The sequence below is a fragment of the Mytilus californianus genome, unplaced genomic scaffold (assembly GCF_021869535.1).
Source record: "Mytilus californianus isolate M0D057914Y unplaced genomic scaffold, xbMytCali1.0.p SCAF_7, whole genome shotgun sequence".
NCBI classification, from domain to species: Eukaryota; Metazoa; Mollusca; class Bivalvia; order Mytilida; family Mytilidae; genus Mytilus; species Mytilus californianus.
The window spans coordinates 37,802,122-37,827,021 of record NW_026262723.1 but is presented as its reverse complement, the minus strand read 5'-3'; the positions used below and the strand labels follow the sequence as shown (position 1 = coordinate 37,827,021).

At 32.2% G+C, this 24,900-nt stretch overlaps 1 protein-coding gene across 1 annotated transcript in view; it reads right to left on the bottom strand.

The window, feature by feature from the left end:
* Nucleotides 1–1,016: 1,016 nt before the first annotated feature.
* LOC127707954 (uncharacterized) overlaps nucleotides 1,017–24,900 on the bottom strand; it is a 53,688-nt gene continuing 29,804 nt past the window's right edge. Inside the window, exons 2-12 of the mRNA XM_052212721.1 lie at nucleotides 19,422–19,506; nucleotides 18,894–18,935; nucleotides 14,407–14,664; nucleotides 11,049–11,384; nucleotides 9,678–10,022; nucleotides 8,749–9,033; nucleotides 8,091–8,381; nucleotides 7,346–7,399; nucleotides 2,716–2,776; nucleotides 1,958–1,986; nucleotides 1,017–1,576 (exon numbers count right to left, since the gene is read on the bottom strand). Of these exons, the coding sequence (XP_052068681.1) occupies nucleotides 1,500–1,576; nucleotides 1,958–1,986; nucleotides 2,716–2,776; nucleotides 7,346–7,399; nucleotides 8,091–8,381; nucleotides 8,749–9,033; nucleotides 9,678–10,022; nucleotides 11,049–11,384; nucleotides 14,407–14,664; nucleotides 18,894–18,935; nucleotides 19,422–19,503 (1,860 nt within the window). The 5' untranslated portion in view covers nucleotides 19,504–19,506 and the 3' untranslated portion in view covers nucleotides 1,017–1,499. The remainder of the gene's footprint in view (nucleotides 1,577–1,957; nucleotides 1,987–2,715; nucleotides 2,777–7,345; nucleotides 7,400–8,090; nucleotides 8,382–8,748; nucleotides 9,034–9,677; nucleotides 10,023–11,048; nucleotides 11,385–14,406; nucleotides 14,665–18,893; nucleotides 18,936–19,421; nucleotides 19,507–24,900) is intronic.

Below are 24,900 nucleotides of genomic sequence, written 5' to 3'. Positions count from 1 at the left end.
GCATACGAAAATAGGTCGAAAAAAAATATTCCCTTGCATTTGACAGTTGTAGGTAATTGATCCTACATTTCATTGCAGTAAAACATTTCTGGGTCATAAACATATATCTTGGGTATTTCAAAGCACCATTATTTTTTTATTTGGGGTTTCTATAGAATATTTTGGAAACTTGAGGTTACATGGTTACTTAAGCTTGAACACAGGTTAAAAAAGGGGGAAAATTGATTGGTTAACTTCCAGTGATGGTTATTTTCTTATATGCAATGAAATGTTATGTGAAATGTTTTCTATAGTACTGGACAGGATAAAACTTTACTCATGCCAAGTATTTCTTTATTTGAAACAAAGATAAATTCTGCACAATTTTTTGAAAAGTGCAAATTTAACAAAGACTAATAGGGGAAAATCAATGGTGGTATTACACCTATATACGTTAATATGGTATAAAAAAGAAAGATGCTTTAGACCATACGTATACGTATATTATGGTATGCATGAGTTACTTAGACAATACGTCAGTATGGTGTCAAAATGGGGCAAAATTAGATTAAATGGACCGTGTGCAAAGAAATATATACTCCCCAAATAGAGTGAGCTGACAAAGTTCGTCATAAACTCCAATTATGATAAAGTAATTTAAATTTTATGACTTGTCACTTTTTCTAGACAAATTATTTAGCGCGAAAAAAAAACAAGAGCAAGAATAAGAAACGTGCTGTCATTGCCTTAACCAAAATTTCCTAGATGTTGACCTCATTAGAATTTCAACGGTAAACCAATAAGCTATAAAAACTACATATAAGCTAGTATTGGTTATATCTAATATCAAGTGAGTGTGTCTTTTATTTACCCAATATCTACATTTTAACGCATTGATAATTCTTGATTTAAGTTGCTGTCACATATCCATAAACCCGAAGCTCAGTTATTGATAAACACAAGTCTGCCGTTGGTAAAAGACTAAGTACAACGAGAAGTGTACAAATACACGCAATATTTACAAAAAAAATAAGTACTAAACTATTATTCATTTAAGAATATAAAAACATTTTAAAAATGTTTTATATGATTTATATACAGCTGCACAATAAAAAAACAAATCATACATTATGTTCTCTCTCCATATGCAAAGGAAGATAAGTCTAACTTAAACTTGAAAGTTGAAAATAATGAGAATCTACAAAAAAATACAATACACTCTTTGCTGTCAGTGCAAATTTAATTTAGATTACTCCAACCGTTAAGATAAGTAGCATGATCTGGAAATGTTTCAGGTTAATACATAATGATTGACGAAAGAAAAAAAATACAATTATATTGACTTTATAAGTGTTGTTTGTTTGATTGTAAAATAAAAATTTCCGACTTGAAATAAACATTATTTCAACTGCAAATTATTTCATAGACATTTTTAAAAAATCAGATACTCATATGGCTTAATCAATATTTATTTTCCTCTAATGTCAATTTTCAAAACGTCTGATTTCTGTAGGTCGTTCTTAGATTATCTGTATTTCTTTTTCACTTTCACTGCTCATTTTCAAGCTTTCAAGATTGTGATGGCTCTCTATTTTCCCTGGAATACATAACTAAATTTTTCAAGAACCATTTTTTTGTTTGCAGATATTGTTTCAAATGGATAAAAAATTAACAAAAAGCTGTCTAAAATCTTAATTAATCAAGTGGATGTTGTTGGTTTTTTTTTAATTTTTGCTCCGTCATGGTTCATTTCAGTATGTCAAACAATTTATTATTTTTTTATTTTTTCTGAAAGAATCGACGCTTAAAAAAAACAAAAATATTTATCAACGACTTTCAATAAGAGATAAATTACTTAATATCAGTATGTCTGGCATTTCAAAAACTTTAAGAAATATTTAAAGTATGTTTAAAGCTCTCATGCTATTGTTGTTATTACGACCGAAAAGAATTTTACATAAAAATTTGTCAATACTACCTGAATCAGCAACACTTTCATATTTGTGTCTGAAATGTAAAGCATAGAAAAATGTTTGAAAATCCCATTTTCAAATTACTGGTATCTGATCATACATATAAATGAATTGTAATAAAAAAAATTATACAATTTACGATTATTTTGGATAGTGGTGAAATTTTTATTTTTTTTAAAATTTAGTTAACTACATTTTGATAAGATATCTTAGAAACTAGATTCTGATAAGATATCTTAGTAAACTAGATTTTGATAATTAAGATATCTTAGAAAACTAGATTTTGATAAGATATCTTAATAAACTAGATTTTGTTAAAATATCTTAGTAAACTAAATTTAATTTAGTGCCATCCATAAAAGAAAATACCAATTTCTATATCGAAGGAGCAGCGAGAAAACACACCAACATGGTTTCAAAGAAAAATAAATTAAATCGAATATTATACTAGTATATGAATGCCTTTAAAAAGTAATATCATTTTCCGTCATAATTATATTGTGTGCACTGTGTAGAAAACGCTGCTGATGGACTGCTAGTCCTCGATGGTATTACCAGTACTCGTATGATTTTATATCTTTCTTAAATTCGACGATTTTTCATTGTTTTCCAAAAATTCAAACTGATAGTTCAATAACTAAAATGGTAATTCCAAAATTATTTTTCATTTTCTGGTCAATATTTTACATGTGAAATTATAAAAAAAAATTTAGAACTTGTAATTGAATACACATCAGTTACAAATTGGGTTCCTTCAATTTACCTTCTTTCAGGAAACTTGTTGCCATTTTTCCGTTTCTCAGTAGATCTTATAACAAACTCGCCTAAAACAAATCGTTATAAAGTGCTGATTATGAATGAGAATGAGAATGATGAGTATGAACGAAAATGAAAATGATGATTATGAAAGACTGACAAAATGGGCGTTGGTCCGGAGCGGCAATTTAAGTCGAAAATAAACTGACAACGCCATGGCTAAAAAAGAAAAAGAAAAACAAACAACAGTACACAAAATAACATAAAAAAAGTAAAATAACAGTAATACAGAACTCCAAGGAAAAAATTAAATTGGAAAGTCCCTTATAAAATGGTAAACTCAAAAGCTCAAGCACATCAAACAAATGGAAAACAAATGTCACTTTTCTGACATGGTACTGACATTTCCTTAAGTAGAAAATGGTGGATTAAACCTGGTAAAATAGCTAGCTAAACCTCTCACTTGTATGACAGTCGCATAAAATTCCATTATATTGACAACAATGTGTGAACAAAACAAACAGACATAATAGGTCAAAAGGTCAAAAATAGGGGTACAGCAGTCAACATTGTGTTATAATCTTAATCACTATAAAAACAAACAAATATGTCAACAAAGAAAAACAAAATGGCATATAGACATAGCACATAAGCAAAAATGAAAGACAAGAATACAAAAAATGACCACAGCACAACAACACATTGGATAAGTACCGAGCCACGCCAAAAGGATATTATCAAAAATGCACTAAACAGTAAAAGTTAATAATTTACAAAGACAAATAAAAGAACACTTTAACACGTTATAAAGATGATAAACAACGTCAGTACCTAGAATCTATATTTCAAGACCATCATGTATTATTTGTGAAGTTGATACGGAATATTTATCAACAAGATTTTGGTATCTTCCAATGATCTTTTTTTTTAAAAAGGACGAGACGTTCTTTGACATTACCCTGGTTTATCAACTTTCTGCTGAGACACTGGTGACGTTTTATAAAGAAAACCAAAGACTGAGCAACACGAACCCCACCAAAAACTGAGGGTGATCTCAGGTGCTCTGGAAGGGTAAGCAGATCCTGCTCCACATGTGGCACCCGTCGTGTTGCTCATGTAAGTACAAACCAGATGATATGTCTAATTCGGTAGGTCACATTCGGGGAAAGGGGACGCGATTATAGTTACGACAATTGGAACATATCCGTCGTCATCTGTGAAACAGATATTCCATAACGGTCAACCAACTCGTGATGGCGTCCGTAAAATTTACGAAGGGATGATTTCAACTTCACCACTTGGAAATCTTGGTTTAATAGCTTCCTTGTGAGCAACAACCCTCTATCAAAGAAATCATAATAGGAAACACAATCCCTGGAATATCGTATCAACTGGGAGATATATAATTCGTATGCAGGCGCTGCTGGAATGTTGCTACATAGAAATGGAAAGTTCACAATTTGGAAGCTGAAATCATCTCTTTTGTCGTTAAGTTTTGTTTTCAACCGACCCTCATTGTCAATTTCTAGATGTAAGTCAAGATATGAGGCAGACTTAACTGTAACTGTTGTATCCTTTACCTCAAGTTCGATGGGATAGATGCGTTCAACATAGTCACCAAATTTTGAATTATTTAGAGAGAGAACATCATCTATATAGGGGAAAGTGAAATTAAAGGATACGGCTAACTTCTTTTCTTTCTTCCAAGAAATTCCTGTATGAAGTCAGCCTCATTTAAATAAAGGAATAAGTCGGCAAAAAGAGGAACACAGTTGGTTCACATGGGAATTCCGATTGTTTGTTGAAAAATACGTCCTCCAAACGTAACAAATATGTTGTCAATCAAGAAATCAAGCATCTTGATAATGTCAGTTTGAGAGAATTTTTTGTTTGAGTCAAAACATGCGTATTGTCTTGTATTTACAGCTACATCATTTTAAGACAACAGTAAATTATTAATAGGCCCGAGAACACAGTTATTTCGTAGTGCATTTCTTTTAGACAATAAATTTGAATTAAAAAAATCGCACCTGCTCTATCTCAAAAAGATTTTTACAGTGTAGTGTACTACTATTGATGCAAATAATATCAAAATTATATAGAAACTTCTACCAGCTCTAACTCAAAATATTGACAAGTATGTGTTAAGGGGGGCTAAAATTCAGTTTGACACCTTCTAATTTCTGACCTTTTTTAACTGGACCAAATCACTACTAAACATAAAGATTCAGCACCCAAATTGTTTTAACATGTAACTTCATCCCCTTACTTAATATTTCATGCATAAAATATCAAGAAATAAATTAGAAAAAAGTATCAAAAAAAAATCCAAGTTATACACTGTTCACACTCGGGACTATATTCGTAGACAACGAAACCTAAGGACGATAACTGTGTCCTTGGACCAATAACAGGAGTAGTGAAAGCAAATCATGATCTGCATTTCATAGTAGTTAGTTCCACTGCAAAGTTATCACATATTTTGTTTTTCGAATGGACAAAGCATATTTTATAAGACAAAAAATACTCATTCATACAAAAAAAACCTCTGAAATTACATTAACAAGATACTTGATTTTATCTTCATCATATTTGTTGCGTTTGGAGGACATGTTTTTCCGTAGACAATATATATTTTCCTATGAGCACCAACTATGTTCTTCGTCTTGTCGACTTAATACATTATCTATATGATCCCATACATCCAGTTGAACTTGAAAAAGATACCAATGATATAATTAAGTCAGCCTCATATCTTGACTTCTATAAAATGACCGTGACGGTCTGTTAAAACTAAACCTTTTTATGTTATAGCTTTTGGATGCCCTCTTGGTATACTCTCTCCCATTTACCAGGAAAACGTTTTAAATCATTTAGCAATGATTTAATAGATGTTACTCGTTAATAGTTATTCGGCATCTGTAATTACACTCATCATAGATACCTTTATCACATAATTCGAACGTAGCATGCATATTTTCCGTCTGGTCGTAATGTTTTAAACTTATTAATTCCTAGCTCATGTCATTACACATAATCGTTCTAACTACTTAATGATAAGTCAAACTATATAGTTGTTAAAATATTTTTGAGTCATGGGTGAACATTTAATTTTAACTGCATCTCATGAGAGATTATGATGTGGAAAAGTTCTGAGGTTCTACACTAAGAAAACTAGGTTATTCATGGGAAAACATTTGTTTCGGACTGATTGGGGCCAGACAGATGGACAATCCGACAAAACGGCAACATTGTGCTCTCTCAAAATATTTCGCGGGGAGAAAAAAAGCAGGTCGAAAAAGTTGAATCGGCTAAGGTTTCGGGAAATCGTTCTACTGACTTTGTAATAACTATATGCAGCGATTGCAAAAGCCGCTCACCAGAGTAACTACTCAAAGAAAATCAACAATTCAATTTTTAAAGTGTTACATAAATTATAAAACTAAAATCTCTAAATTTAAGCAATACTATAAACACGTCAAAGAAATAAGAACAATTAAAGTCAAATGAGAACTAAGCTACAATGGATATCAAAAGGGGATTAAAATTCTACCCGAACACTCTAAAACTGGATACAGTAAGATAAAACTTCCTTCTATTGCCATGCATATTTTATGATAGGGGTTAATTAACGTTAAATTTAAATATTGATCGTTGCAGATATGTTATTTCTTTTTTAATTTAAACTGAAATCACATCAACCGTGCAAATTTTACTGCACACGATGCAATTTCTGACAATAAATGTCTCATCAGTGATGATCGATGCCAAAAAATCCTCTGGAACGAACTGTTTTTAAAATTCCTAATATATTCATTAAGTTTACACATATACTACGTAGAAAATTAGTTTTTGTTAGAGATATGTATTATGATCTCGAAGTGTGCTTCTTGTGTATTATGTTGATGAAACGCGTTTCTGACGTACTTCCAAATCTGCATGTTTTGGCAGAGTAATTTCCATTTATTAAATCATAAGCCTGACATCTTTGATGAGATTTTACAACCAGTGGGTCGTTGTCACTGCTAGTGAACCTTTCGTATTCGTTTATATAAAACAATCGTTCTAATATACCTCTCGAGGTAAGTAATAACGTATTGGTGAACAAGTAAGCAACATACTGGTTGTGTAATCTGATACGATGTAAACAAACCTACCGGCACTTCATCGGGACTCACCAGCACCGATCACCAGCATAGAACATTCTGTCGTATGACAACCTTACCAACCGTGATTCTATCTAAAGAAATACCTGGCCTTAACGAGATTGAACACAATTTTTTTTAAATGTTTTTTTCACTTTGTACGGTTCGAGCTCTTCTTATGAATAGTATGTTGACGAAACTTTCGTGGGATTTTTGTTTTGACGAACGCATGTCTGAAGTTTCACATATACATGATATAGACTTCATGTCTTTTATGATTTCTAATATAAAAGCCAAAGAATCAGTATAGTACATAAAATGCTAGTTGAACAGAAAAAATTCATAAAATCATTGAAATAAAGTCTCTCTCTCTCTCTCTCTCTCTCTCTCTCTCTCTCTCTCTCTCTCTCCAGGCAAAGTCTTCAGGACACACATGGAGGTGAACCATTTACTAAAATAGTTTTACTATAATGGTAACTAATTTTTACTTACCATTTGCATCTTCTACAACAAAAGTATATGCGGGTGTATCATCTGTTGGTCTACCTAGAAAACATTTTTTTTTTCTAGATAAATAAAACTTTTATCTGAACTGGTGCTCTATGTAAGTCTTAAACAAAACTTGAATATAAAAAGTGTGTTATGAAGTTGGGTGCTCTATATCTTTTTTTTAATTTAAGACAACTAGTTATCGTTGAAGATATAGTTTTACATATAGCACTCTAGATAACCATAATAATTACCTAAGCTTTCTTTGGCAAAACTTCTTGGAATTTCGGGTCTTCAATGCTCTTCAACTTCGTGCTTTATTTGATCATTTTTATTTTTTTTATTCTAGCGTCACTAATGAGTCTTTTGTGGACGAAATGCACGTCTGGCGTACAAAATTTAAATCCTGGTAACTTTGATGATATATATTTATTATCATCATGTATGTTGAAAAATGAAGTAAATCTGAATTTACTTTTTATTTTGTATATTTACTTTCCATGACCAACACGACGGATGCCACTAGTGGCGCAAAATTTGCTTACCCTTTCAGAGAACTTGATATCACTTTAAATTATGTTCGGTTTTGTGTTGCTCAGGTATTAATTTGTCTTCATTTTCTCTTTTTGACCGTGGTGTTGTCTGTATTTCTTCGACTATTTTATATTGTCCCTAGGTATCGACAACCTTCTTTCACTCAATTTAACCAGGAAATATTAAAATATTAATATTTATCTTTTCAACTTACTAGTACTTTTGTCCTTACTGCAGTAAACACAAGACGTATGCGTCAACACTATTTTAGACGTGGTAGCAAATACTGCAGCAAAACGCATCAGGATATTTTCATTCGTCAGAATATATTGCAAAAATAGTTTTGCTCTATCTCCGCGTGATATATTTTCTGCTTTTTGTATACACACGTTAGTCATCAAATCTGGAACGTCATTCTCCCCTTTTAGTGTGTTTTCCATGATTTTACTGTCAATTTCATCTTCTACGATCTGGAAAAATGTTAGCAGTGTCTTCCTATAACATTCTGTAAAAATATTGATAAATTCAAAAGTAACACGTACAACTCACTCACTGAAAAAGTAATACAGTACCAAAACATAAACTTGAAATATAATATGGCTATTATTGATCTTTAAGGTTGTTTGTAACACAATGATTCAAAATTATTTGTAATGTCTTCACATATATTTTAAATGTGTGCATTCCTGCAAATTGATTAGACTTTTAATTTCAGTTGAGATATATATTGGTATAAAAACAATGCAAGGCAACCCATTTTTACTGTAAAAAACGAACATTTCTGTATTCTATTAGGGGAAGTGCTTTGTTCATTTTGCCAATCAAATCAAATGAACGTACGGGGTAATGATAGAATAGTACTTAATACATACCTATGCATCTCCACTGTTCAATATGATCGACAAATGCTTGAAGTGTTTCTGATTCCCTTGCTTTCGCAAAAACTTGCTTCAGTTTGTCCTCTTCAGAACAACCCAGAAGATATATCAAGTATTCCTTTATAAGATTTTCATCTGACGTCTCAGATAGTTTTGCAACGGTGAATTGGTTTATCATTTCATGCTCTACCAACAATTTCATTATAACTTCGACTTTTAAGTCGCCAATCAAATTGGCTTTGCATATTTTGATAGCAAGGTTGAAGTCCAGGTTCTTTGCTGTAACATGATAAACATTTTAAGAGGAAGGTATCAAAAGCTAAGTTATACTACTTCTTTTTGGTAATTTCTACATATTAATGTCATTGGCTCAGATGACAATTTCTACGGCAGCTATTCAACATAAAAACTAAATGTTGTCTTCCCTTAATTCAACCCGAAGTCAATTATGTGAACCATTACACAACTTCTTTCCTACTTATCTATATTAAGCAGATCCAAAACAAAAAATCTCATAACATGCAGACTTTTATTGATTATTCTTTTACGGACACCTGTGTATAATGTTTTGGTGTTAGTGTTAGGATGTATGGTTTAAAATGCATAGTTAATGTTGTGATGGCGTATGGTCTATGGTACATGAGGCATAGTGTATGGTGCATGAGGAATATTGTATTGTTATTCAATTTTAGTTCGTTTCATAAAAGATGTATTGAGTTTTGAGCAGACGCACGTCTAGCGTACAAAATTTTAACTGTGCCTTTGATATGAAGACCCACAATTAAAGCACTTTCAGTTTGGTCTTTTGGTTTTGCCAAGTGCTTGTTGAGATATTATGTCATTTTTTATATGCCATATTTTTTTTTCAGTAAGGTAAGAAAATTTAGCATAATAGATGACTGCAATGAATAATGTTAATTTACCCTTTTCTGCAGGTACTATTGGCAAAGAACTGTCAAACATTTGGACTTTTATCTTGAATATCTGTCCAGGTTTAAGTGTCTTCTTTACATCTGGCATTGATGTCAGACTTTGCAAAAATGTCCTACATTTCTCTTCTTGGTCGTCTTTGTCCAGTATTTTGCATGCTTTTTTGGAACCTGATAGTAACATAAACTCAACACACCCAGGTCTGGTGCCAGTGATTCTATGGTCATCATTTTGCCATTGGTTATTTAAATCAGCTGCGGATTGCTCTCTTAAAGCGATTTGAGTCTGATTATCTGTATCTAACTTGAGAGTTCTTCCAAACAATGGAATATCGCTCTCTTTAATAGAAATGTGCACATTCGTAAATACAATATGATTGTACGTACCTTTGTTATTAGTTGTTTTTTAAATTAAAAAAAACGACTCTTTTTAGAATTGAACAAACGTATGCAACTTGATTTTACTTAAATTTCAGTGCCTAGCTATTTTTCATTAGAAATAATCTGTATTAGGTAAAGTTAATATTATGTGGATTTGAGTATTCTTTTAAGATCCATATGGTTATTAACTCTTCAAATATTTATACATACTTGCTTTTATTTGGAGGGGTTTGGAATGAGCGTTCATGTTTAAGGTAAATCCAGTCGCAAAAATCTATTTCTGCACGTATGGCGTGATTATGAAAAAATACCCAGAAAGTTCGTTTACATTAGCAATGGCAAAAATCGATTACCTATAAATCATGCAAGTATCAACGAACATTCTGAGTTTTGTTCCCATTGGACGTACATTTATGATATACATTTCTTAGAAAAAAATATATGTGTTACTAACGTTAGATAAACTCTAATCAAAATATTAGGTAAGTTAATTAAAGATGAAATAATATATCATTTGCCTTTTTTATTCTATATTTTTTAAACATTGCTGCTTACATAGAAGTTATTTAACCAAAGGGTTCCAAGTGGTAAAGTTTAAGTCATTTATTCTACAGTTTTAAGAAAGTTTTCTCATGTTGGTTGACTGTTGCGGAAAATTATTGTCATAGAAAATTACGAATATGTTTTATGTAGTGTTTTGTGGACTTGTCTTTTCGTTGTTTGTCATTAACGTAAATGGTTAAAAGATTATAAAGACAACAATCACTTACTTATAAAGATTATCAAATGCCAATGCAAACTATGAACAAAGTAAATCCTTAATATTTATGTTTCATATAATAAGCACTAGGGATATTTTATGGGGTTATAAACTTGAATAAATCATCTTTTCCCCTTCCGTATCTCCTCGACAGAACTTACAAAAATATGGTTATCGTAAAACAATGTCTGCGTTTGTCCAAATTATTTTGGTCACGTATTTACCTTGAATTCCGATTTGATGTTGATTCTTTATGTCTTGCATCCCTCTCAATATCCTTTGGTGTCCAAAATTGTTAAGGATGTAACAAAACTTGCTAGTCCAACTATCATCAGATCTCTGGAGTAGTATGGATAATAGTAATCGGACTTGATCAATCCGGGAGTTTGCTCTTCCCATTTCTTCATATTCCTCGAGATCAATTAAATACCTTTCATACAAATAGTCCAAAATTGTTGTTACTTCCAGTTCTCGTTCTACAAAACGCTGAATATCTGGTCTACTGAAATCTTGCGCTGTCAACTCTCTGTATTCAGGGACATCCGGAACATGTATGAATTCTATCAAAATATAATTTGATGGAATATTTTATAAAGTCAATTTCATGTCTGAAAATTCCCAAGATAAAAAGAAGTGAGTTGTAATCGATAGATTTTCAAAAGTTTCAACCCTTAAACGAGATATTTTTCTGTAGGACTAATTATCAAAAAGGGCGATGGTTTATAATTAACAAACAATCAATTATTCAACGACAATACTTCATATTTATCAGTTTGTTTTCCACTTATGAGTTTGAATATTCCTTTGGTATCTTTCGCCTCTCAATATATGTCAAGCTCTTAGTTAAACTTTTTCTGACCACTGTCGTCATGTAAAATTAATAGAATTAAAGATAACCGATTTAACAGAAGTTCAGACATAGGATAAGCAGCTCTTCAAAATTGTATAAGGTTTTTTTTATTGTGAGCTGGTGGTGTCCGTAGGTATCACCAGTCTATAGCTTCGTTCCTGGCATGAAAATGCGGATATTGTTTTATTGAAATTTGCTCTTATAAAATTTAGGAAATACATTTTAATGAATTCAGGAGTATATCTCCCTCATTCAAAACTGTGATTCCTTATCTGAATTGGTCTTTTTAATTATATAAGCTCTTTAACATTTATTAGGTTTTTGATTTTCGAATATATTTTTATGGAGCATCACTTAGGAGATATCTTTTGTCGACATCCCCGTTCGATGCATAAAAATTGGTATTGCTAATGATATTAGTTGACATTGACCATTCAATACGAAATAATAAAACCAGAAATGAAACGCGCCGACAAAGTTTCAATTACTAAGATCATTTAATGCTAGGTAATATCATTAGCCTAGGACTATTTATGAATTTGACAAATAATTATTGACATAAAAGGACAATAAATAAAGAAATGAAATACAATATGACTTCCTTATTTTATTGGGTTTCATTATATATCTCTTTCCCAAAATTATATTTGAAAAATCTAAGTCATTAAAGTAAACACTCCAACATTTCTTAGAGATATATGAACGTATGCATTCTACATCTAACACATAATATCAGTTATTACTTTAAATAGGTATACATCTGCTGGTTGGCTGTAAATCTCCAAGGGTATGAACAACCCTGTAGCTAGTACTGAACATACGAATATCTTATCATTGAATTTGCTGTTCTATATTTAAGCATATTTTTTTTTATATCAAATGATCTCCCTCGAGATAGTGCAGTTCGTTGTTCGGGTTTAGTATTACTTTTTGGTCCTTTTACAGGAACAAATAAATTAGATTGGGGATTTTCAAATATTTGGTCTCACGCTTCACTGTAAAGACACTGATTGTCGAAACTTGCATCTGATTTAGTAAAAATTGTTACCGTTTATGTTATTGGCTTACAATAAAGGCATAGTTTTTCACATACACTCCTAAGTTAAAAGCAAACAGATTTTTTCATTCATACATGCATAAAGCAATCATTCGACCAATCCATATATCACTAATTTCTATTTCAAATCTGAAAACAACGGACAAGAAATAATCTTACTAATATTTTGCTTTATTAAATCTGCAGGGTATGAGATATAAGCTATGCCTTTTTTATATTTACAGTCACTATGTAAACTTTGATATGTATGATGACTCGTTCGAAGCTGAGACATTTACACATGGGAAGGCTAAAATAGTAATGTTCGTATACTCTTTTCATTTACAATTTTTGGGGTAAGAAATGTGGTTATAAATATTCCGAAATTTTGAAAACCTTAAAAACGCCTTTTTCATGCACCGGCTTCTACAAGTAAAATTTCCCTATTTTCTCAAAAATAATTTATATGGACATATGGTTCTTTCAAACATTTAATAGCTCCATAACTTTTACATCTTTATTCTGTGGTCTTCTTTTCTTCACAAAAGAACGTGTTTAAGCTTTGTCAATAATCAAAATTAACACCATGGCAAATATCATTACAATTGAGAATGGAAATGGAGAATGTGTCAAAGAGACAACAACCCGACCATAGAGCAGACAACAGCCGAAGGCCACCGATGGGTCTTCAATGCAGCGAGAAACTCCCGCACCCGGAGGCGTCCTTCAGCAGGCCCCTAAACAAATATGTATACTAGTTCAGTGATAATGGACGCCATACTAAACTCCAAATTATACACAAGAAACTAAAATTAAAAATGATACAAGACTAACAAAGGCCAGAGGCTCCTGACTTTGAACAGGCGCAAAAATGCGGCGGGGTTAAACATGTTTTTTGAGATCTCAACTATCCCCCTATACCTCTAGCCAATGTAGAAAAAACAAACGTACATATATTATTTTATTAATCAGTATAGTTGTGGTCCTCGTTTTGAGGCGCATTAGGGATATTGACCCAGATGTATTTTAGCATACTGGATTTGAACTGGTTTTATATTGTAACGATAATGGAACCTTAAAAAATGAGGTTCACCTTTTCCGTTCGTTCGACTATATGTTTACCTGTCTGACCATGTCTAGCATCGACTAAAATATTTTTCAACGAATCCTTGTGTGATATCTAGAACAATGAAGACCAGCTACCTGTTTAAACGACGGCGACTATAGCAAATGATTTGCTCCTACGGCAAAAAAAGATAAGATGTTTGGGCTTATAGTTTAAGATGCACATTATATTCATTTTTAGGCATAATTTTTTGTTACCAGTTCTATATATCATGTTCAATATTGGATACTCGTACAGTTTCCGTTTGATCCTACAGCCATATATTTTCTTATTTGTGGACAGGTAGCAATACTCGAAAATATATAGCAATTCAATCACGTAATAAAGCCGAAAGTGGGAGGTTTTGCTCGCTATACAAATTTTTCTGCAGAATATTCCAGTACCAAGTCAGGAATATGACAGTTGTTTCCCATTCGTTCCGATGGTTGATATATTCGAGCATTTGATTTTGTCAGGTTTTATGGACTACCCACCTGTTTAACGTACCTTGGAGTTTGGTCTTTTTGTTAATACTTTTTTACAAAAGATTATGTTAAGTACATCTTACTTGAAATGATTTTATAATCAAACCTTGTAAATCTTTTTCTGTGATGTACCTTTGTTCAATTAGATATTTCATAAACGATTCACGTTCTGTTTCATTCCTGTGTAACGCATATCTTAAAACCATATTAATTTTTCTTCTTGGGTCATCAGTCATGCCAACACGTAGTATTTCTTCAATGGTTAGGAAATGGTTTAAGTATATTTCCATTTCACTAACCCGATTTTCTAATCTTCTCATCAAGGAGGTAAAGTTGACTCTAAGACTGTATGCCAAATTCGAATCTAGAAAACAAATAAATATTTCACATTATTACACGAAGTTCTTAAGTAGAGAGTTATCTGACATCACTAAAAAACATTAAAGAGAGACAACCATTTAGTCAAGAATAACATTCTTCTTTTTGTAATTTATTGGCTTGTAAAAGTTTATCGTGCGCACACTTTTTGTATAAAACATTATCAACAACACAATTTCCATTTATTTGCTCACTGTATGAATCAATACATGCATGAAAATGACAAACATTTTTGTTTTGTTCTATTATGTTAACCAAACAATTAAAAAGAGCATAACTTTAAATATAAGTCATCAATTCATAAACTAAACATTTAAATACAACATGAATCATTCTAATCATGCCAGTGCAGATGCGCTGTCGGATGGTCCCTTCGGGAAGTGATAGATCATCTCCAACGTCAGTGTGCAGTGGCAATAAAAAACCGTATGATAGTTATTTTCGTGTACATGACTTGCTTTTGACACTGAGACTAAAAACGTAATCGGTGTCAGAGCAAAACTTTAATGAACCATGATTTTGTCAAAGAACATCTCATCCTTTTTCTCCAACAGTTCATCGGAAAGTAACAAGACCTAATGGATATATATTCAGCCTCCACTTCACAAATAAAACAGGATGGTCCTGAGTGATAGATTAAAGGTGTATCATTTTATTTACTTTAAAATTTTCCCTTTGTTTGCCTTTATACGACTAGTATTATGTTCCTTTTGGTAGTACGACTCTTCACGTGGCTCGGTATCAGTGCATCCAGCTTTCGGGTTTTTAACTTTGGGTGTTGTTGATTTTGGTGGGTACACAGGTCTGATTCGGATGCATGAGGTTTTAATGGTGTTTGTTTGTTTATTTGTTTGGTTTTTTTTTCATGTCCTTTGTTTTTAGTTTGTACTTGATCGGACAAGTGTATATGCAATTATGTTTACTATACTGTACTATAAACTACAAAAACTGTTTTTTTTAGATAAATTTAAATGTTTGTTTATGAAATAATTAATGACAGCCGTAGATTTGTTTTCATATAACCGTGGGTTGGGTATTTATGTTTGATTATTTTATTTCGAGCGATAGCGATCTACGGTTGCCATGAATGATTTCGATTCTAATAGGACAAATATAGTAATTTAGTCAACCGTGAAAGTCCTATACATACGATACTGTTTTGGCTGTTCCGTTTTACCTGAACGTATAATAATATTAATATTATCATATAAATACATATAAATATACACCAATATAAATGACAAGTTCCTTTGAAACATCAGACAAAACTGCAAAAGTTAAATTAAACTACTGCTACGGAGACATGCCATATTTTATTTCGAACACCCTGTAATGTTTGGGTTGTTTTGTTGTTGTTTTTGGTTTTTTTTGTATGTTTTTGGTTTTTTTTTTTGTATGTTGGCTAAGTCCGATAGTGAAGGTAGATGACTTTCATAGGGTGTACAAATTTTCATTTCTCCGTATAACATCTTCGTGGAAAATCTGTGTCACAAATGACCACGTATCAACAATGCCATCTCCGATGTGACATCTCAGAATGTGACTTAGCATCCAGAATACTTGCCATGACCAACACGTTGTTATCTTTTCGTTGTTTTTCATTCAAGATAAGTTATTGTGTGTCGACATTTGTTGGTTATTATATTGTTCTTTAAAAAACCAGGCGGGTTTTTTTTTTTGCGCGCGCGCGAGGAAACATGCAATTTTCAGATGGAGACGTGATGTACGGAGGGAATATCTCCAAAGAGGGAAATGATGTTTTATTCGATATCACATGGGATATTCTCAGCTAGTTGAATGTTTATTCAGCTAACATATCAACAAACATTGAAATGATTAATGTTATTATATCATATTATTCAAATCGTAGATTTATCAATTCATGTCACGTGTATGTATTATAAAACACATATTGAATGGTTAGTTACGTTATTAATAAAAATGGATAAATTTTAGAATTATGATATAAAAAATTTCAAAAATAGCAATTGATTTAAGTAAATGTAGGAAGTGTGACTTTAACAAATTTAAACATTGCCGAGATGGATGAAATGCTTTTATGTTTTGAATTGACAAGTATAAGACCAGGGAATGTACAAAAAGGACACGGGGACGGTAAAACTAAAATACGTACATCATGAAACTAAGGGTTCATACAAGACTTAAATATTTTCTTATTATTATCCACATTTATTTGTATTGATAGAACTGCATCAGACTATCAACAAAATGACAGAATGTATGCAAAAAGCGTTAAAAAGTTCATTTGTTACCTGAAATTAAGATTTCTCGAAAATATATAGTGAAAACCTACCGGAGAACGCTGAAAAAATAATGTGACCCCTGGTCTTTCAATGTCCATAAAATTCGATGATCTTTTAGACTATGTATATATATATATACAGCATGTACAGATGGTATCAAAAGGATTTACTAGAATAATGTCATCTTCGATATCTACGGAGGGCGTAAATTGTCACTTTTCAGCTAAAAACCGTCGATAATTCAGGTCAAAGGGCAGAGGGCGATCTAGCCAACGCCCTGTGCCCTTTTACTTGCATTTCTGACGATTTTATTTGAAAAGTGACACTTTAAGCCCTCCACATATCGAAGATGACATTTTTCTGGGAAATCCTTTTGATAGCACCTATATATATAGGAAGTCTATAAGATTATCAAATGTTATGGATATCGAAAGACCAGCGTTCTGCGGTAGGTTTTCACTATATATTTTGAATATCAAATTAACACTTTGAGCCCTCCATAAACATAGAAGACGAAAAGTTTACCCAAATTCCTTTTGATTTCTTTCATATCTATATATTAACTAACTTTATGCATTATATTATGAAGATTGAGAGATCAGGAAGATCTAGCCAACGCCCTGTACCCTCTCTCCTGTGTATAGTTTGAATATTTAGTCAATCGAAAATATCTTCTTTTTTTTTTGGCTTTCCATAGTTATTTATATTTATATTTTCAAATATTACCAGAGTGGCCGTTTGTTTTTGTTTCTTGAAATAGCATCTGTTAAATGTTCATCTTTGATTATATTTTATTGATAAAAATCTATATTTCATCAAGAGAAATATCCGCTTTACATAACATGCATAAGGGTTTATATTTGAGGACAACGAGAACTTGCGATACCTTGAGTTGGTCACAAAAAGATTTCCTAAATCTCTTTTTTACTCCTTTTAACTATTACTATGATGCTTTTAATGTTTTCAATGTTTAAATCTTTATTATATTCAGCTAAGAAAATTTGAATATCGAACCGACTGCTAGCAGTCGGTTGGATATTGAATAACGAATAACGAACCGGTTTTGAATTATATTTATATGTTTCATAATAATTGAGAATTGGATTTCGCTTGACATCAACTCGAGTTATTCAATTGCAATATAATAATAAACGAGCCCATGACCACTCGACCAACTAGGCTATATTAAAATATAGCTTTCTTTAGTCGACTAATGTCTTTCCTTGTCGGCTTTATCTAGGGTTGAAACACAGTACATGATGTATAGTGGCAAGTAGGATTGTGTTTCTTTCAGATCAGTAATATTTTGTCTGTAGTAAAGGTTGATAATGTAATTATCATGCCGTCACATCAAATTATAATTTCACTATATACGTCTGAACATGTGACAAACTTACGACAGACGTTATCGTATAACCCGTGGTAATACAGGACTAACACCATAGTATATGATATGATTTGTCCCTAATTTAGCCAAACAATGTTAGATCTGCAAATTTGTGTCAGCTTTTTCTGTGACATCGTGACAACATATATTTATGCTTCTCTGTTAAATATTTGTTTGTTTTTGTTGTGATTAAGATTGTGACACGGTGTTGACTGCTGTACCCCTATTTTCGACATTTTGACCTATTATGTCTGTTTGTTTTATTCACGCATCGTTGTCAATTTAATGGAATTTGATGCGACTGTCATACAAGTGGGAGGTTTAGCGCTATAAAACCAGGTTCAATCCACCATTTTCTACATAAGAAAATGTCTGTACCAAGTCAGGAATATGACAGTTGTTGTCCATTCGTTTGATGTGTTTGTTGCTTTTGATTTTGCCATTTGATTAGGGACTTTCCGTTTTGAATTTTCCTCGGAGTTCAGTATTTTCGTGATTTAACTTTTTTATATGTGTGTGTATCTACACATTTATTTAAATAATTTAAAACACTTTAATATGTACCTCTCATTGCTCTTTCTCTTTCTTCAAGCACATCCTGATCTGCTGCAAGAAATCAAACTGTGCTAGGCTTATTATAGTTAAAATTTATGAAGATTTAAGTTATACATTCATATTTTAATTTTCTGTCCGAAGTTTTATAGATTTCTAGTACGAAATTTAGTAGAAAAATGTCATGTTATTTAATCAAATATATGTAAAATGTATTCTTAAAACATTAACTCCAATGGATACCATCAATGCAATTTCGTTATTTACGATCATGCATTAATCGTTTTGTTGTGCGAGATTGACAAATACATAAAAAAATTATTGCAGATATTATTGCATATTCATGTATTTTAATTTAGAATTCATAACTGATTTTAGAGTAGATTTTCAAATTTAACACTTTCAATTTGTTTTCGTTTACTTAAAGCATACATAAATGATTTAAGGAAGGAAACAAACAGACATTTTGCAAATCATCTGTCTCATTCTGAATATTGTCAGTGATTAAACACTTATTTTATTATATTAAACAGTACTTACGTTTTCCCCCTCCCTCTGCCATTTTCCAAACTTCCACAATTTCTGGCTTGTATAAAAAAGCAATTATATCAGCTGTTTTCATATTCTGAGAATATAAGTAAAGAACCAAATTGAATACATCCAATATGACAGTCAAGAAACCAAAACATATAGGTTCCTATTCTGTAAATATTGACAATGCAATTTCCCATAGGAACTCCCTTTGCGGCTTAAACTGTGTCACTTTTACTATGAAGTTTCGAAAAAAAAATATATCCTAGAACGGAAAGTTGATATGCAGTACTATTTTATTCAAAGGTCAAAATAAAGGGCTGTGCGGCATATTTTCAACATTTATATGCCCTGAACTTCTAAGAGTTTAAACTTATACTAAAATTCTGTACTACCCCTATCTTAACTGTTGGTCTTCCTCCGAATTAAATTTTCGGCGCTAAAATGTGTTTCTATACTGGTAACATTCCGAAGTTATGTCTCTATGAGATGAAACACAGAGATCATACCTGGGAACCAGTACGTAAACAAAACAAAATATCTATGAATATTATATATATCCCCAAAAGAGGCGTGGCTTGTGAAACAGATGTATTTACAAAGTGCAACCTATATGGACGTTCCTTCGTATTTGTAAAGCACTGGCCTTCAAACGTTTAGAGATAATCGATTACGTATGGGGACATTCACGATTATTTTTTGGATGATTTTTACCATTGCATATGAAATTTATATCATCTAAAGATTTTAGATTATATCAATCGATCGAACTAGTAATAAAAAAGTTAAAACAGTAGTAACAAATGTTTATGGTTTACGTTAAATCGTTCAACAGACATCATATATGTAAGACTCAGATCGACGTCCGGTCTCTAATCGACGTCCGTTCCTCAAATCGACGTCCGAATCTAGCGTCACAATAAAATATCCTCAAATCGACGGCCAATTTATGCCTTTTTAATCGACGTCCAATTTTTGGCTTCTCTAATCGACGTCCAATTTTTAGCTTCTCTAATCGACGTCCGTTTTGGACACAAAATACAAAATTGAACTGAACCGATATCAGCTGAAACCTTTAGACTTTGAAACAGATAATGTCTGACAAATAAAATCAATTTAAAATTTTTTTTTTATTTAGTACCTTCTAGTATGTAAACAGGTTGTGATATCAGTTTTTAAATTTTAGAGATTACATAAAAATAAGGAGATGTGATATGATTTCCAATGGAAAAACTATCCACCAGAGTTCAATTAAAGTGAATGTGAACAATTATAGGCAACCGTACGACTTTCAACAATGATAAAAACCCATACCGCAAAGGCTATAAAAGGCTACGACATGAATAATGTAAACAATTCAAATTAGAAAACTAACGGTCTTATTTATAACAAAACAATTCCGAAAAACAAATATGACAGACATAAACCAACGACAACCACTGGACTACAGGCACATAAAGAATTTGGTGGGGTTAAACATGTGTTTGAGTACTCAACCATCCACTAGCCTGGAACAGTGGTGTAACAGCACAACATAAAAACACAATGCCATTTTGTTTTCGTATATGTTTCACTCCAGGTGCAAAACTCAGAAATTTGTTGAAAAATATCTTACAAAGTCCGAATTATAATACTCTCAAAACAATTAGCTGTTGTTCTTTATTTTGTCTATTGCTGAAGACTGAATAATGCCCTCTAGATGTCGTTTGGTTTTCTTTGTTGTTGGGTTGTTTTCTCATTGACTTACACTTACATGTATGTCATTTATTAATATGAATAGGAATGACACACTACAATGTAGATTGATTGGATAAACTTTTCATCAAGATAAAAATTAATATGCATGTTACCTATTTCGGGTTGAAAAAATCTATATGGAAAGTATGTATAAGTGTTTGAAAATTTAATTGTCATAAAAACCCTACAAAACATGTACATGTATAAGTGTAAGTCCAGTAATCTATTATTTATTGATATTGAACATCGATTAGGGAAGACTGCAATCAATCGGACGTCGTTTTTGGCAATACATGACGTCACATTGGACGTCGATTAGAGTATCAAAATATTGGACGTCGATATGAGAATGTGACGTCAGATTTGGACCTCGATTTGAGGAACGGACGTCGATTAGAGGCCGGACGTCGATCTGAGTCTAACATATATGTAGAGAATACGCGCTTCTGGTGTAATATAATTACAACTTCGATATTTTTTATGAACATTTTTATAGTTCTTTGTGCGTACGTCGACGTAAGCGGAGTAAACAGTATTTCGGAATGTTCAACATCCGTTTTTCAACTGTACTATTTATAAACACTAATTCATTCTGATTTGATACATACTAGATGAACTGTCTATAGTTGCGATCAGTTCTAACCTGTCTTTAAATCTGTTAGGAACTGTAAGGAGGACTGTTAATTGCCAGTCTCTAGATGAGTTCTCTCTATACCTTAAGAATAATTCGTAACATTTATGGAAGTTCTTCCTTAGAACAAAAACTTATAGTCACTAGAACAAGTTATGACAGTTTTAACAATTTTGGACAGCTTCCTCTATTCATATTGTTATTCATATCTTATTCATTCAGTCATTTATTTATTTTCCTTCTTTTTAGCTCACCGGGCACAAAGGGCCCCATGTGAGCTTATGCCACCACTTTGCGTCCGTCGTCGTCCGTCGTCTGTCGTCATCGTCTGTCGTCTGTCGTCGTAAACTATTTCAAAAATCTTCTCCTCTGAAACTACTTGGCCAAATACCTTAAAACTTTAAATGAATGTTCCTTAGGGTATCTAGTTTATAAATTGTTTCCGAAATTTTGATCCATCAACAAACATGACCGCCGTGACTAAAAATAGAACATAGGGGTCAAATACAGTTTTTGGCTTATATCTCAAAAAGTAAAGCATTTAGAGCAAATCTGACATGGGGTAAAAATGTTAAACAGGTCAAGATCTACCAGCCCTGAAATTTTCAAACAAATCAAACAGACCATTGTTGGGTTGCTGCCATTAAATTGGTAATTTTCTGTCTTACTATTTCAAAAATCTTCTCCTCTGAAACTACTGGGCCAAATTCCTTCAAAATGAATGTTCCTTTGGGTATCTAGTTTATAAATTGTATCCGAAATTTTGATCCGTCAACAAACATGGCCGCCATGACTAAAAATAGAACATAGGCGTCAAATGCAGTTTTTGGCTTATATATCAAAAAGTAAAGCATTTAGAGCAAATCTGACATGGGGGAAAAATGTTAAACAGGTCAGGACCTACCAGCCCTGAAATTTTCAAACAAATCAAACAAACCATTGTTAGGTTGCTGCCACTAATTTGGTAATTTTCGTCGTCTCTCGTAAACTATTTCAAAAATCTTCTTCTCTGAAACTACTGGGCCAAATACATTCAAACTTTAAATAAATGTTCCTTAGGGTATCGAGGTCAAAATTGTATCCGAAGTTATGATCCATCAACAAACATGGCCGCCATGGCTAAAAATAAAACATAGGTGTCAAATGCAGTTTTTGGCTTACATCTCAAATACTAAAGCAGTTAGAGCAAACGTGAAAGAGAGTTAGAGTGATGATTAGGTAAATATTTATCTATTATGAAATTTTCATGCCAATTGGAGAATTTGAAGAATTTATTGTTGGGTTACTGTTAGAAGTAGTTATTTATTAGGAAATTTTAGATTTTGATTATTTTCTTGAAAATTATAGTAGATAAGAAGAAAGTGTAAATGACAAAAATAATATTGATCTATCTGCATGAACATGTTCAGAACAAATTGCCAATCGGTTGTTGGGTTACTGTAGGAAATTTTGTTTTTGGGAGAAATTATAGTTTTGGTTATTTCCCTTGAAAGATTTATTTTTCACAATTTTCTTCTTGAATCATTACTTTTTCTCTGAAACTACAAGACTTAATTCAACTCCTTTTCACCAGGTTTACTTTTAGATAATAGATCAACTTAGAATTTTGTTCCAATACAATGATTTTTAACCAATAGGGGATTATGTATTGCCATGCAATACTCACAGAATTCTTGTTATATTTCATCTCTTAAGCACTAAGAACATACCGGTAACTTAGATATTTATTTTGAGGCATATATGACCCCCCGATCACGCCCCCCCCCCCCCCTTCCCCCCAAAAAGTGCATTTTTAAGCAAACACCGATATACATTATTACTCAAAAATATAAATCATGATTGATGAATGAATTAAGCTTTAACAAATCAGGTGAGCGATTCAGGCTCTTGAGAGCCTCTTGTTTGTAATTTTATCTATTTTTTTTCAACAAAATATTCTGTTATATCGTCTCCCAGTTCATACAATATTCCAGGGCTTGTGTTTCCTATCATGATTATTTCCTTGATAGAGGGTTGCTGCTCACAAGGAAGCTATTAAACCAAGAGCTTCGAGTGGTGAAGTTGAAATCATCTCTTCATAAAATTTTACTGACGCCATTACGAGTTGGTTGACCGTTATGGAATGTCTGTTTCACAGATGACGACGGATATGTTCCAATTGAAATAGGATCCAAGTAACAGGATACCAGTCCAGTACCCACGAATGAAGTCCTTTGATAAATCTACCATCTTTTAAATGGGATATTAATTTTGTACCTAGATGAAAATTATGTAAAGATGCTTAACATTGTAGTATATCTAAATGGTATTCATTAAACTTTCAACTTCTGTTAAGTTTTAAGTTATTCTGAAATGTATAGGGTGGATGGTTGTCTCAGTAAATGGTGCAAATTTTATTTTCGATTTAAACCAGGAAGTTAATAAAATGACCCTATAAATACTCAAAACAGTATTGCTCTCTTAAATGCGGGTCATGATCCTCTAAGAATTCCCCAAGAAACCATGTCGCCACAACAAGTATGAGAAAGGAACTGAAATTTTGCAGTCGAATATAGGGAATAAACAATCTGCCCCTCAATTTGGATAAAATTGCATTGAATTAATAGGGTAAATAATTGGGTCCCTGTTCCTGTCAAGGGTAAGGTACACCTGAAGGTATTATGCAACAAAAATCTTCAAATTGTGGTTTATTTGATAGACATTGACATTCGGCTGTTGTCTGCTCTATGGTCGGGCTGTTGTATCTTTGACACATTCCCCATTTCCGTTCTCAATTTTATTGACTATCTATTGGAGAATAATAAAGATTTTTTTATATTTATCATATTGGTGTCATGTTGCAGGCTATTAATTACTTATATTAAAGAAATACACGATTTTCCTTAGTTTGAGCAGATATCTAGTTCAAACTTCATAATATTGGTTGCAAAGATCTTTCATATGACAGGCAGTGTTCGATTGTGCAGTTTTATTCCATTTTTTACATTAAAAGTACAGTTTACCCTTCATTAATTATCATTTTAACTGTATGAAGTGTGCGTTAATTGATATCCCGTCAACAAAATGATGCAAAAGTCAATTTTGAAACATGAAATATAGCCATCAATAAAATTAATCAAT